Source organism: Mytilus californianus, unplaced genomic scaffold (genome assembly GCF_021869535.1).
Source record: "Mytilus californianus isolate M0D057914Y unplaced genomic scaffold, xbMytCali1.0.p SCAF_7, whole genome shotgun sequence".
Classification (NCBI taxonomy): Eukaryota; Metazoa; Mollusca; class Bivalvia; order Mytilida; family Mytilidae; genus Mytilus; species Mytilus californianus.
Window position 1 is genome coordinate 94967486 of NW_026262723.1, and position 14205 is coordinate 94981690.

The following is a 14205-nucleotide window of genomic DNA, read 5'->3' on the forward strand; positions in this document are numbered from 1 at the left end:
AAATTAATTCGGTGGTTGTGAATAATTTATAACACTTTAACAAAGTTGATTCATTACTTTATACATAGAGAGGTTATGTAAATTCCTTATATTTATCTCACATAAAAAACACAAGGGTTAAGCAGGATTATTAATAACCCATTCAATATCATTCTTATTTCCGTTAGTTGATCCCTGTTTTCTTGGGTATTATCATGGTCCTTAATTCTTTCTGTGTATATTTTTTTTTATAACTAAAAGATAATTTTGTTTTAAATTTCAGGTGGATTTTAGACTTACAGTGTGGAGGAAGTAGGAATTTCCTGTCAGCATTTAAATTGGCTGTAGAAAATGAAGAAGAAATTAAACATAAAATCAGTAAGCTATTATTGTAGGACAAGAATGGCAAATTCAAGCTTCTTTTGTAAACAAAATTTAATGATATCTTCATTTGTAAGAAACAAGGAAATTTAATCATCGTATTTATTTTAGAATATATAACAAGTAAATTACTCATATCTATGTTTTATGAAAATAAGAAGATGTGGTATAATTGCCAATGAGACAACTCTCCACCAGAGACCAAATGATGTAGAAGTTAAGTATAGGTCACCTTAAGGCCTTGCCTTTTTATTTTTTTTGAGTTTTACTTTATTAGAAATCTTTTTGACAATGCTGAACATTGTTTTTGTACAAAACAATTACCTGTTTTTGTAAGGTTTTAATCACACTGGCATATGTGAGTGAATGATCAACAAAGACTTGATAAAATATCATGTGGTAGGATTTCACCATCGCATGGGTAAAATGATCACTACTTGTCATACCACTGAATTTATTGTGACTGAGTATTGCCAACAAATAGTTCATAAACTCTTCTAATTTCAGAGTTGAAAATGTTACTGTTCTTGTTGATGTATTTCACATTTACAATGGATGCAAACATGATACATGTATACAAATGCCATTGAAAAAACGATTGAATGTTACGTTTTTTCGTTCACTTGTACTAATGCAAAAAAGACAATATTAGTTCCACATTTTACTTCTTTTTCATAGTTCCAGAAGGCATTTATCTTTTCACAAGTGGAGTTCCAGATCAGAGTCAAGATATGTGTACATCCTACATTGAACAGGCCACCAGTGGGCGAGGGATCAAACTTCACTGCATTTTATTTAATGTTGATGACTATGATGCTAACGGTGCTATACCTGGTCGCTATGCCAACATCACACGGACAGGAGAATGCTTACGTAACATGGCCCATTGTAGTGGCGGCAGATTCCATTGGTTTAGAGAAACAGGTGAATACATATAATACACTTGTTTTAAGGTAACAGAAAATGCATGGTTTTATGCATTTATATTTTACTTATGCAGTCTGTAATATGATCACATATATTGATTACTTAATCCTTCACCAATAAAATTAGTTCATTATAGCATCAGTTAATCTTGGAAACCATGCAATCTTCTTCAAACAATTTTTTAGCCTTCAAAATTCAATTTTAGTAACTATAGAAACTTTTCAGGATATTACCTCTAACGAAATAAATCTTTTTATGTTAACAGGCATTATAGAGAGTGATGATATCCAGTACATTACAACAGAAATAGACAAAGCTATGAACTTCTCTAGAAAAGTACAAATCCTCATTGATTCTGTCAAAAAGAAGTACAGAAATAGATATGTAAGTTTTGTTTACATTATATTAGTTCAATGTTGTCAAAACTCCCTCAGCTATAAAAGCTAATCAGAATTAACTGAATTCATATTAAAATGTTTTCTGTTGTCCAAAGCTGTATAAAAGAAATACTTGTTAGTTTTATGGTGCATTTGATTTTCACACCTATTTGCCATACCTTGTCTGTAGAGGTTCAGCGTGGCTTCATTATTTTAAAGAGTGAATTGGTATAAAGCGTAAATAATAATAATTGTTATGTTATAAAATTTGGCCGATAGTTTTCTCGTTTAAATTGATTCACATTTTTCATGTCTGGGCCTTTTGTAGCAGACTATACAGGGATTTTCTCATTGTTGAAGGTCATATTGTATGTGATAATTGCTTATATCCACTTCATTTGATCTCTGGTGGATAGTTATTGCATACCACATCTCCTTATTTTTATATAGTCATTTCGATTTACTTTGAAAAAAAAAACTGTAAGGGGAGACAACTTTTAAACAATAACATGTAGACTAATATTGTTCTACATTTTAGAACCACCCATATTTAGATGAAATAAAGGCATTGCCAGCCCCTGAGTCATTCAAACTTAGAGCCATTATGTCTGGTGGATCTCCAAACTATTCACACACAGCAAGATCAGAAAAACAGGTAAAAATTGTATGATGATTTCTAATTTTTAATTTCTTATTATTGACTGAGAAAATTGTTAAATAAATTTTCATTGTAGAAGATATTTGTTGATTTAGTTGTAAATAACTTGTACAACAGAAGAGATAGTTTCTTACATTCTTTGGTTGTGAAGATCAAGTCATATCTTTCTATTACATAAGAAATGATAATTTTACAATATTTTGCTGCCTTTTCAATTGGAAAACATATTATTCCTTAAGATGATTGAAAACAGCTCTATCTTCGTTATAATTTCAAGTGAAAACCTGTTAAAAATTACTTTATTGACAGGAGACAGCAGAATCAGAAGCCAAACGTTCCCTACATCTTCGACGTCCTATGAGTGCTCCAAGGATCAGGGATCAGACCCGATCTGAAGGTAAGGATAACATTTATAACAATAAGAACATGCAATATAAAAACAAGCCACTAAATAAGGATGTACTGATTTCTAGAGAAGTACATGGTTCTCAAACGTCTGTATAGTGTGTGTGGATTGTTGTTTATCTTTTTTCTTTTCTATCTGTAACTTATGGTTATTTATTGTTCCATAGTATCATCTTACTTCTTTTATTGATTGGGGTCATTAATGAGGATGCTGAAGCTGCAAAAACAAATTTACAGGAGTGAAGTTGAAAGTCTGAATCCATTCATTCAAATTTCATTGAATATGTGATATAGAGCAGATTAAATGCAACTTTGGAGTAACTATCCACAATATATATAATAATTGTCTACAATAGTGCGATTTTCACTTAGATATGTATAATTAAAGTTTCAGTTTTTATAGAAAGACCAAAATCAGTAAGATGTATAATTAATATTTCAGCTTTTAGAGAAAGACCAAAATCAGCAACAAAAGATCCAATGAAACACGTCAAATCAAAAAAGATAATGACTGGAAGTTTCTTCCTGGATAATAAACAGCCTGGTGGTGATGGCACAGGTAAACCTTTAAGATATTTTTATTCAGATTGTTGTAAAATCTTATTATTTTCCTAACAAAAGTTTTCGTATTGATTTTCTTCGTTCAATTTCAGATGTATTTGTATTTAGCAATATGAAATCCATTAGTTTTGACACATTCACAGCAGATTTTATCTCGTCTGATTTAGGTATACACGGATTCATTATTGTATGTTGTTTTTTTTTTTGGATATCATGGGTTTAGGGAAACCTGTTCAAAGTAGTACAAATTAGCCTTTTGCATATATGCAGACTTTGGCAAAACCACAAAATCAAATATCCACGATTTTACAATTTTCCTTTAATCCACAAAAAATAAATGAATCCGCACAGTATCTCTTATGTACTTCGGTAAACAACTGAATACTTAATTTTGAAATTTTGAATTTCTATTGTATTTGTGAATTTTCTGTTTAAACATTTTAATGATTTGCATCTTATTAGTTTATGAAATGGGGAAATTTTTAAGGTATATTTAGATTAGAAAAAAAGGATCGCTGGAGATATTTTAAGGTTTATGAATGTTCAAAGAACCAGGATTCTGATGGTTTAGTGTCAATTTTGCTTAGCAGAATGATAAATAAAATAGGGTCATGTTTTGATGTCATGTAATATGAACAATGACATTAACCTGCCTAGATAAAATGTTCTATTTATATTTTATTTGTTCATAGGATCTGTATATAAGAAATATCCTGGCAATAAATCTGTAAGAAAGAATATCAACCACACAATTATACCAGATATAGAAGATGTTGTTACTACCAAGGAGGTTAGTGTCTTATAAAAAATAGTGTAGAAAGGGAGGGATACAGACCTATTCACTCATCAACTGCTGTGATAGTATAAGTTTCTACAAACATAGCGTTGTGAGCCCTAAGTCACTGTATACATTTTTGATAGTTATAATGATGAATAAAAAGATATGTTGGATATACGTTATTGAGACAGCAACCCAACAACTTAAGCAGAATACGGAACAAAATATTAATTGGTCATTAAACAGTCTTGAACAAATGACAATTATCTATATCATATCTCAAGCTCTGAAAGCCCAAAATCTTTACAAATTGCAATTAAATTTAACAAAGATCAACTTTAATCATTATCAGTTTGATCTTATTTGTGTGTAAAGTTTTTTGTATAATGCAGATCTTTACATCTAGCAGTTAGAGAGCAGTGCTATTTTTTTTGAAGATACACAAAAGTTCATTTAAAAATCATAATAACTTATACACATGTATTATATTTATCCATAACATTGTGCATTAGGGGCTAGGGTAACATTTTGATATGAAATATGTTTAGGTCTACTTGACTTATTTTAAAGGTTAACATCTATATATAAGTTGCTTTTATAGTCTTAGAATTTGGGAAACTTAAGTCCTTGAACAGGTGTTTTCTGTTAGTTGACTCATTATTGGAAATAATGACAGTGTTCATCATTTAGATGTTATCTTCATTAATTAGTATAACAATGTAATGTACAGTTCATAGGAATGAAATATTGATATGACATAGATATGAACTCGATTTTATATATTTCAGTGGATGAGATTGTACAGTTTATCAAGATTGAAATTGGACCTAAACAAGCTGATTTCTGGACCTGATTGTAAACATACAGAAGACAATGTCAAAGCTTTACATAAACAAGTTTCTGCCAAGTATGTTTGCATATCTGCTGACTATGAAAATTCTAATTTGGAACATTTTGATATTAAAAAGATTAATCAATTCACTTCTTGCACTCTCCAAGCTAATTATTTGAAAGTCAAATCCACTTTTATCTGGGTGTATTAAATCTAACTAGAAGCTCAGTGTAGATGGAATTTTTGACCTGTTTGATATATTGTGACCTTAAAATTGTTCACCAATGTAATTTTGTGAGCTATTTGATATTTAAGATTATAAAAATCTCAAAGTCTATCATTTTATTATTTCTTTTTTATAATATACACTAAGAGAACTGTCTGATATATTGCTTTTTACTTTTTATATTTCTTGTTGTTAGAATTTTAAATAAGAATATAACATAAATGATAATTTACTGATTCAGTATAGTAAACAAAAACTGGAATAAACTGTGTGTAATTCTAATATAAGATTTTGTTTGAAGATTTTTTTGAATTTTTTTTTTTTTATATTTAAAATTGGAAACATAGCTTAATTAAAGACTGTATCAACATAGTTAATGTATTTTAGTGACTTAAGTAGAATTAACACTTTTTATTCTGTTCATACGTTGTTTAGATACTGTGAAATATTCCCAAGTATTAATGTGAAAGGAACAATAAAACATCTACAGTTATTACCACATGAACTGAAGGAATATGAGTCACAAACAGAGAAAGTATTAAAGAGATATTTAAAGAGATTACAATGGCTACTAAGTGGTAGGTGAAAATTATATAAATATTATTCAAAACAGGATATAGGAATCATCTTTTCATTAAATTTTTTAACATTTTGAATAATTTTGGAAACTACATAGAATTAGGTGTAAACTAGTTCTGGTGAAGTAATTGGAAATTGCTTTTAAAAAATTGAGTGCTTCAAATATTCATATATGACCTGAAAATCTATAAATTTTAAAAAGTCTCATACACAAATTTATATATTTTCTGTCATCTGTAATTTACATATAGTTTACGAAAGGTAAATGAATTAACAATGTATAAGGATAAAAAAACATGTCCTATGGAGAATATCTACAGTACTTAATCAACTGGCTGACTTGTAATTGTGTGTTTATATGCTTTCAGGCAGCAGGAGAGTGTTCGGAAATATAGTTCATACAAAGTGTATGATTCTAGTAGATACATCAGGATCTATGGACCCATACATGACAGAACTCAAACAAGAACTGGCTTCACTTGTATGGGATCAACTCTACAGGCTTGGTGCTAGGTCAGTACACAACATGTATAGTTAAAAAAAAATTTTGGAGTTCATGCAATACCCTCAGTGTTCTAACCTTATTTGGATATATTGATATTTTACCATGGACTAATTTGGATATTTTTTTAAGTAGAAATGTACTAACTTCTTATAGCTATATTGATATTGGTCAGATGTATTCTAGTTTATACAAAAGCTATTTAAAAAAATGATAGTATTCAGCAATAAAATGTTCTCATTCAAAACACTTACTGAAGAAAAATATGGGTAAATTTTAATTGCTTTTAGTTGATTTTTGCAGCATTTAGTTTTTAATAGCTCTTATCTAGAACATGCATGTAACCAGTTACAATGATATCTGCATAAGATTGGAATATTTCTTTTCTAAAGGTTTATCTATTGCAATGGGTTCAATATGATAAATTTCAAACAGAAAGATACATTTATGATCAAATCACATACATACCTAATGCACGGAAATTTGTAATGGCAGCAACGAATTAAACTAAATCTATTTTGAAATTGTTTAAGAAGAAGACATTTTATATAACTCATAATTATAAAAACAGCTGATTTGATATCATCTGATCTTTATTTCGATTCAGATTCAACGTTGTGAGGTTTTCTGGAAATTGTGAGAATTGGTTTGACAGATTACAGCCAGCTACACAAGAAAACTGTCATGATGCTGTCAACTGGTCATCTAAGTTTAAAGCTTCTGGCAATACATGTACATTGGAAGCACTAAAGGTGTGATTTTTACTTTGAAAGTTATATGTGCAAGAAAGCTGTGTAACATGTACATCTGTATTTAAGTTTTAGGAATTACCAAGATAAAACAATCAACCCGCATTTGTTTTATAAGCCTTTTTTATAAAGCAAAAGCATATATAAAAGAAAATGTGCTTTGAAATGGAATTAAGCTTTCTTATCAATGATTTTTGGCAACAATGAAGAAAATATCAACAGTCTTCATTTCTTTAGAGGACCCAAACCACAATGGGCTATACTGAATTAACCCAAATCCTAAAACTACCACTTACCCTTCCCTAACCCTTACACTAGTACTAGCCTAAAAAAAACTGACCTAACCCCTACCCTAAACTGAATCCTGTCCCTAAAGTACAGGATCCCCTAAAGTCAATGAAACTCATTTCCTTTGTACTTCACATTTGTAAGGATGTCTGTTAGTTTACAAAATGATATCCAAGCATGAAATATTTTTATTGTGACAAAATTAGATAAATTTTTGAAATATTTTACCAAAGTAGTCAATCAATCTGTAAAAAATGGTTGACTTAGGTCAAAAGAGAAATTTAAATTTCACAGAGATTAGAAAAATTGCAGTAATGAAAATTTTATTGGTTTTATTTCACAGATGGCTTTTGATGATCCAGAGATAGAAGCTATTTACATGTTAACTGATGGTAAACCCGATACTAGTACATCACTTATACTTAGAGAGGTTGGAGAATGGAACAATGAAAGAAACATTCAGATCAACACAATATCATTTAACTGTTCCGATAGGTAAGTCTTACACACTAGTATGTCACTTATACATAGAGAGGTTGGAGAAGGGAACAATGAAAGAAACATTCAGATCAACACAATATCATTTAACTGTTCTGATAGGTAAGTGTGATACACAAGTGCTTCATGCATACTGAGAGAGGCTAGAGGATGGAGAAATAGTTTGAAATAACAATGTTAGTAAATGTGACACACTAGTACTCATGCATCTTAAAAAGAAGGTGAAGAATGGAAAAATAAGAGAAATTCAAATCAAAGAAAATACCAGTATTTTAAAAATCTTCAATGGAAGTAAACTCAAGCAGTCTCACAATTAAGTTACAATAGGCTACATAGCCTGTGTATAAAAATCTCAAAGCAAGAATAAGAATATCAAAATAGATATGAATAAAAAGATGAGGAGAATCTAACACATTAAAAAGACCATTTTTTATGAGACAACTTGAAATCTTGAGCACCTGAGATTTCCAGTCTCTGACATGACTTATTCAAGTTAGAAACTACTAGAAATTCCTGTTGGTACTTGAGATTTGAGATAATGCATATGTGTAACAAAAATAATATTTTACTTAACAGCTTCCCTTTTCTTATCACTGTCGCCTTTTTATAATCAGATGTTTATTTTTAAGTGATAGCTAAACTATTGGACATTTTTTTAACAGAAAAAGTCATTCTTATTTATTATAATTTATAGCACTGCCAACAATTTCCTGAAGTTATTAGCCACACAAACAGGAGGAAGATTCCATATGTGCCACAGTGATTTTGATGCTCAATTATTTGCACACAAACTGCTTACTGAAGGCTTTGGAGATACAGAGGTAAGGCACTGAGTATGTTCAATACATTACACACATATTAAATATATATGTATGTATGTATGTATAAAAATACATCAGATATCAAATGTTGCTGTATTGTACTCTACAGGAACACTACAATTGTGAACATCATTGACATATTACCATAGGATTTTGAGGAAAAGACCTAAATGCAAAACTTTACTTTGTAGGTCAAATTGACCCGAATTTTGCTGAATAGCATTATCCTACATAAGAACACGGTAGTGGTGAATTATTAATGAAAATATATAATATATATTTTTGAGAATTAAGTAAAAACATAAATTAGCTTAAGACACTTATAAGTCAAATATAAGTCATAGTGACCTTTTATATTATTGAGCAGCTATGTACTTAACAAGATGACTAGGGAAGTGCAATAGATATGAAAGTATAGGATTCTGAAACAATGGACATAAATGCAAAAACTAAAACTAAAGGCACTTAAAGCCAGGGCTTTTTAATTTGTTGGTTTACAGATTTTTCACATGAAAAAGTCGGGTCGGTCAGTCGGAAAAAAAAATCTTACAAGACATAAATATATAAAAAATAAATATATATTTCAGCTTACTAACAGTATTTTTGGTATGCTATTTTGTCATCATTTCTTAAACCTTAGTCCCAAATATTATTGCTGAGCTGTTTTAAACATACACAAGGCTTCCAAAACGGTCATATATGCCGGACATTTGTATAATGTCCGGTAAAAGTCCGGCTGGGCAAAGCATGAAACGGTCATCTACTTTTTAGTTTTCAAGGCTTTAAGAGACGGTCATTTTAACATAATTCGCGATCTTTTTGACCCAACGTTTTGCCTTTAACAGCCACACATTTCCGGTCATAAAAGTGACATGATCATTAAGTACTATCAAAACAACCCCTACTTCAATACCTTCTCATTTTAATCAAGGCTAATTAGTTGTCAAACAGCTGAAATTTACCTGTTCAGGTGACAGGTAAACTATTTTGAACCGGACATTGATCGGTCTATTCAAAGTTATTTTCTTACATTTCAGCGGTTTGCATCTAATTAATTTAGTCAAAAAGGTTTAAATTATCAGAAATACGTTTACAAATATGATTTGATGAAAAAATTAAAAAGGTGAAAATGAAAAAACGTCATAACCACGTTGTTTGAACCTAGAGACATGTCTCTGTTTGAACTAGTACACGTGTGCGCATGTGCGCAGGTGTGAAATTTAATTATGCATCCTAATTTCTTCAAAAAATGCTTAAATTGTCATTGATACCTTTATCTCACGTTTATTTCGAATATTTTCTTGAAGAAATAACGTAGAAAGAGCTACTTCCACTCATTCACGCTTGGCAAACGTACACGGAATTTACGTATCCGTCTCTGGTCCATGTTTTACCATTGTTAAGATAACATCCGGTATAAAAACGAAAGTCAAGTTTTTTACAAAGTTATTTTGCACAAATAAAGAGTCTAAGGCAGATATAAGTACGCTGATGTTGCACACTTCAAATGATGCACTGCCAATTTAACAGTTTACGTCAGAACTTCGAATTTGAATCAAAGAAAGTTTAATAACGTTTTTTTTAATGTCAATCATTGGGATGGCCAACTCGGCAACTGATTACCATAATTGCCTTTTGTTTATTTAGTCTTAAGGGATTAAAATCGGGATAATATATAAAATGTCCGGCTGGCTAAAAATAATTTTGGAAGCCCTGAACATACAATGTGTGCCATCTTCATATAATTTGAAAAAGGAGGGTATGTCCACGGACAAACATGAAATTAATCATCATTTCACAAACAAGAGAAAACAGCTCCAGGTTACTTTTTATCAACTTTCAGGAAACATGGTGAATAATGATCTTCAAACACGAAAACGTGAAATAAAAATTGCTAACACATCGTACGAAAATAAGATTTTACCATCTGTGTCAAAAACGAAGTAGACTCGTCCACCAGAAAGACGAGGATATCGATTCCATCATTTGTCATGCATTCCCGTTTTTGATATCCAAATGGACAAACCTTTTTTTTTTCAATCTATGAAATAAGAAAATTCCAAATTGTTTGTGAATATCTCTTACTCTTAACTTGGCGTCTTTCACGTTTGGACATGTCCATTTCATCTATAAGATGATAAATCTTACGGAATTATGACAAAAAAGGAAAACAAACTTATTGTAATGTGTTTTTAACACAGGTTTCATTCCGCAAAATAATTTTTCAAGGTCAGTTATGATTGTCTATTTTTAGATACGTAAACCTACAGATTATTTTTAGATTTTTAATTTTTTACACCACAATGTGTAATAATTTCTGCTAATGTTGAGTGCATTCAATTTCATAAAAAAGAATATTTTTATTTATATTTCAGGGATAATGTATTTGTTAGGGTCGGTGGGAATAAAAAAGCATGAAATGTCAATTTTATTTTTATTTGCAAATTGGAAAAATAGGGTCGGCGGATCTGTAAACCAACAAATTAAAAAACCCTGGCCTAAGTGTGTCATAATACCCAAGCATTCCAGAACAGTGTAGTACTATCAAAGATATTAAGAACATTACACAGTTTTCTAAAAACTGGACCTATAAGCTAAAAGTATTCAAACAGTAGGGATTTATAAATTTGCAGATAGGCAAGGGTAAATATATAAGCCTTGCTGTTGAACAAGGGCTGTGTCCCTGTTTTATCTGAATGAATTTTCTCCTAATTTAGTTATTTTTAAATTCCTTTTCTTATTTACCTATGAATTACAAAAGAATATATAATCTTGGTCCAACAATCAGACTTTAAGATTATATTCTATTATGATACACTTTTACTGGTTTTCCTCAATTTAAAACTTTTCAGAGTTATTTTTAGTATATTCTTATCGAATATTTTGAATGAAGTCAATGTTATATTTTTCAGTACCCTCATTTACCTGAATTTGAAGGTGATGATCTACGCAGACTTGGACAAGAAATAGCTCTTGCTAGAAAATACTTGGCTCAGGCAAGACAATACAGGTATATATAATTATTGTGTGTGGCTGATTTTTTATGGGTTTTTTCTCAAATTTAATTGTATATCGACATAGAAAAACTATCAAACAGGTGTAGTGATTAGTCAAAAAAGTTTTAAAAATCTTAAAGTATACAAAAAACTGAATTTAAGCTGAAACCGATTTAGAGGGATTTATTCATTATTGCAATACTATGCCATTTTTTGGTCCAAATATGAATAGTTAAAGTGTGTAAGTTATTGATAAGCAATATGTAATTGTATAAGCAGTTTTTTTCACCTTTGTTTCTGCTTTGAAATTCTTCATATTTTTCTCTCTCTTATAGATCTTTGTACCAATCAAAAGTATCAACAAGTGAAAAGCCTGCATCTAATAAAGGTGAGCACACACTAATATTTTATGTGTAAGACAAAATAGGAGGTATTGAATGCAAACTTTCTAATTTTATTACTTTTTTCTAGAGTCAAAGATTTCTACTTCACCTTGTTTAATATTGTCAGTCATGAATTGATAACTTTCATAATCATAATTTATTGATATAAAGGTTTTGTGTAAAGTTTTATTGAAATCTATTACATCATCTTGAAGATATAATATTTCTTATATAATTTATAACACTTCATTTGCAAAAAGTATATCAAAGATATAAAGATGCCAGTTTACAAAGAATTTGAAAATTCCTAGATGGCACATGGGTACAGTATCTGTTTAATGTTGAAAAACATACAAACCAAATTAAATTCCAGTATTAGATTGATTTTATTATGACAGCAAAATAAACCAGATAGATTTAAAGATGATTGTAAAACGTTGAAATTTATTTTTTTCACTCTATTTTCAGGAAATGCTCCTCCTTTCATAGTAGGGAAACCAAGAGCTTCAGCAAGATGAAAAATTGGAAGTTGACAGACATTTATAGTGCATTTTATTTTTGAATGAGATCTTTTTATTTCGAACATTTAGATGAAGAAAAGATCTTATCTTACAGTCTGTGATATATTTTATTAAAAGGCAATTTATATATTTTTTATTTTATAACATATTATCATGTTTTGGGTAACATGTTCATAATGGATGAAATTTTATTTATTGTATCTTGTTGTAATGAAAAAGCTTAGAAGTGATAATTGTCCATTCAAAATGGTATGAAATCTTTATAACAAGATACAATTTACATTTTGATTGGAAAAATAATTATCACTGCAATTATGTTTAATGTTCTGTTTTTGTGAATTATTACAAAAGCATTCAGTGTAAATGTTATGTTTATGTAGTATTTTTCATGTTTTGAAGTTGCATTACAATTAGGATGGATCCTTTTGGGCTTAACACAAAAGGAGATGGTTGAATCAAAATAAAATATAAATGTAAAATTCTAGGTTACAAGCTTTTTATGTAGAAAATTAAAAAAAAAATCTTGTTAGATAAATAATTGATAGAACACTTTACTAATTATACTCTTAAAATCTGAACAGAATTAGAGAATCTCTGAATGTGGTTGCTGCTTTTATTTAGATAGATTTTGATACTAAATGTTATATGAATAGAAACTTTTTTGTAAAAATTGTATACTGTATGTTGGGATTTTTATGCCTGCTTGTTTTTTCCTGATCTTCATATACCACATATCAATTAAATATAAGCTAATTATTTTCAAGATTCCAAAAGGAATTTTCTGAGGTGAAATATTTGCATTAAATTGTCAATCATGAATATATCAGAACTAGACAGGCATGAAATATCCCTATATACAGTATATCATTTGATTATGCATGCTTGTTGAAACTAGTCTGTGAATGTATTTTACAGTATTTGTTAAAATATACAGAGTAAATAATAGTCTATTAACTCTGTTTTGGTATTTTTGTCTGGCTTTTTCATCGCTATATGCGAGACATAGGTATAACAAGCAGGCGGTGATGGCGTAAACTATTAGTTTAAAGCTTTATATTTCAGAAGTTTGAAGACTTGGATGTTTCATACCTTGTGTGCAGATACTATGTGTTACGAAGTTTCCGTCTGTCTTATGTCCATTGTCCTTGACCTCATTTTCATGGTTCAATGACTGCTTGAAAAAAAATTACCTATTTTTTTTGTTTTGGATAACTATATTTGGTATATGGGTTCCTTGCAATGTTTACATGTCCATCAGGTAGGGTTCACCTGACCTTGACCTTATTCCATGGATCAGTGATCAAGGTTAAAGTTACGGGGTCAAGTCTGTATCTCAGATACTATAAGCAATAGGTCAACTATATTTGGTGTATGGAATGATTGTAAGGTGTATAACTCCATCTGGCAGGTGTCATCTGACCTTGACCTCAATTTCATGGTTCATTGGACAATGTTTATTTATTGTGGTTTGGTCTATTTCTCAGATACTATAAGCAATAGGGCCACTATATTTGGTGTATGGAATGATTGTCAGGTGTACATGTCTGTCTGGTAGGTTTTATCTGACCTCAACCTCATTTTCATGGTTCATTGGACAATTTTTAGTTTTTGTGGTTCGGTCTAGTTCTCAGATATTATAAGCAATAGGTCAATTATATTTAGTGTATTGAAACAATTATGTGGTGTACATGTCTGTCTGGCAGGGTTCATATGACCTTGACCTCATTTTCATGGTTCATTGGTC

At 30.1% G+C, this 14205-nt stretch overlaps 1 protein-coding gene across 3 annotated transcripts in view; it reads left to right on the top strand.

Moving 5' to 3' along the window:
- LOC127710222 (von Willebrand factor A domain-containing protein 3A-like) overlaps positions 1 to 13415 on the top strand; it is a 31658-nt gene extending 18243 nt beyond the window's left edge. Inside the window, exons 18-34 of one of the 3 annotated variants that reach the window (XM_052215985.1) lie at positions 263 to 357; positions 1039 to 1284; positions 1553 to 1671; positions 2203 to 2319; positions 2632 to 2719; positions 3170 to 3286; positions 3981 to 4078; positions 4855 to 4973; positions 5560 to 5706; positions 6076 to 6216; positions 6813 to 6957; positions 7586 to 7672; positions 7778 to 7842; positions 8435 to 8561; positions 11474 to 11571; positions 11893 to 11945; positions 12409 to 13415. In XM_052215985.1, coding sequence (XP_052071945.1) covers positions 263 to 357; positions 1039 to 1284; positions 1553 to 1671; positions 2203 to 2319; positions 2632 to 2719; positions 3170 to 3286; positions 3981 to 4078; positions 4855 to 4973; positions 5560 to 5706; positions 6076 to 6216; positions 6813 to 6957; positions 7586 to 7672; positions 7778 to 7842; positions 8435 to 8561; positions 11474 to 11571; positions 11893 to 11945; positions 12409 to 12458 — 1912 coding nt within the window. In that variant the 3' untranslated portion in view covers positions 12459 to 13415. Of the gene's footprint in view, positions 1 to 262; positions 358 to 1038; positions 1285 to 1552; positions 1672 to 2202; positions 2320 to 2631; positions 2720 to 3169; positions 3287 to 3980; positions 4079 to 4854; positions 4974 to 5559; positions 5707 to 6071; positions 6217 to 6812; positions 6958 to 7585; positions 7738 to 7777; positions 7843 to 8434; positions 8562 to 11473; positions 11572 to 11892; positions 11946 to 12408 lie in introns of all 3 variants that reach the window. The other 2 variants (XM_052215984.1, XM_052215983.1) reach the window with 2 other exon arrangements.
- The last annotated feature ends 790 nt before the right edge of the window (positions 13416 to 14205 follow it).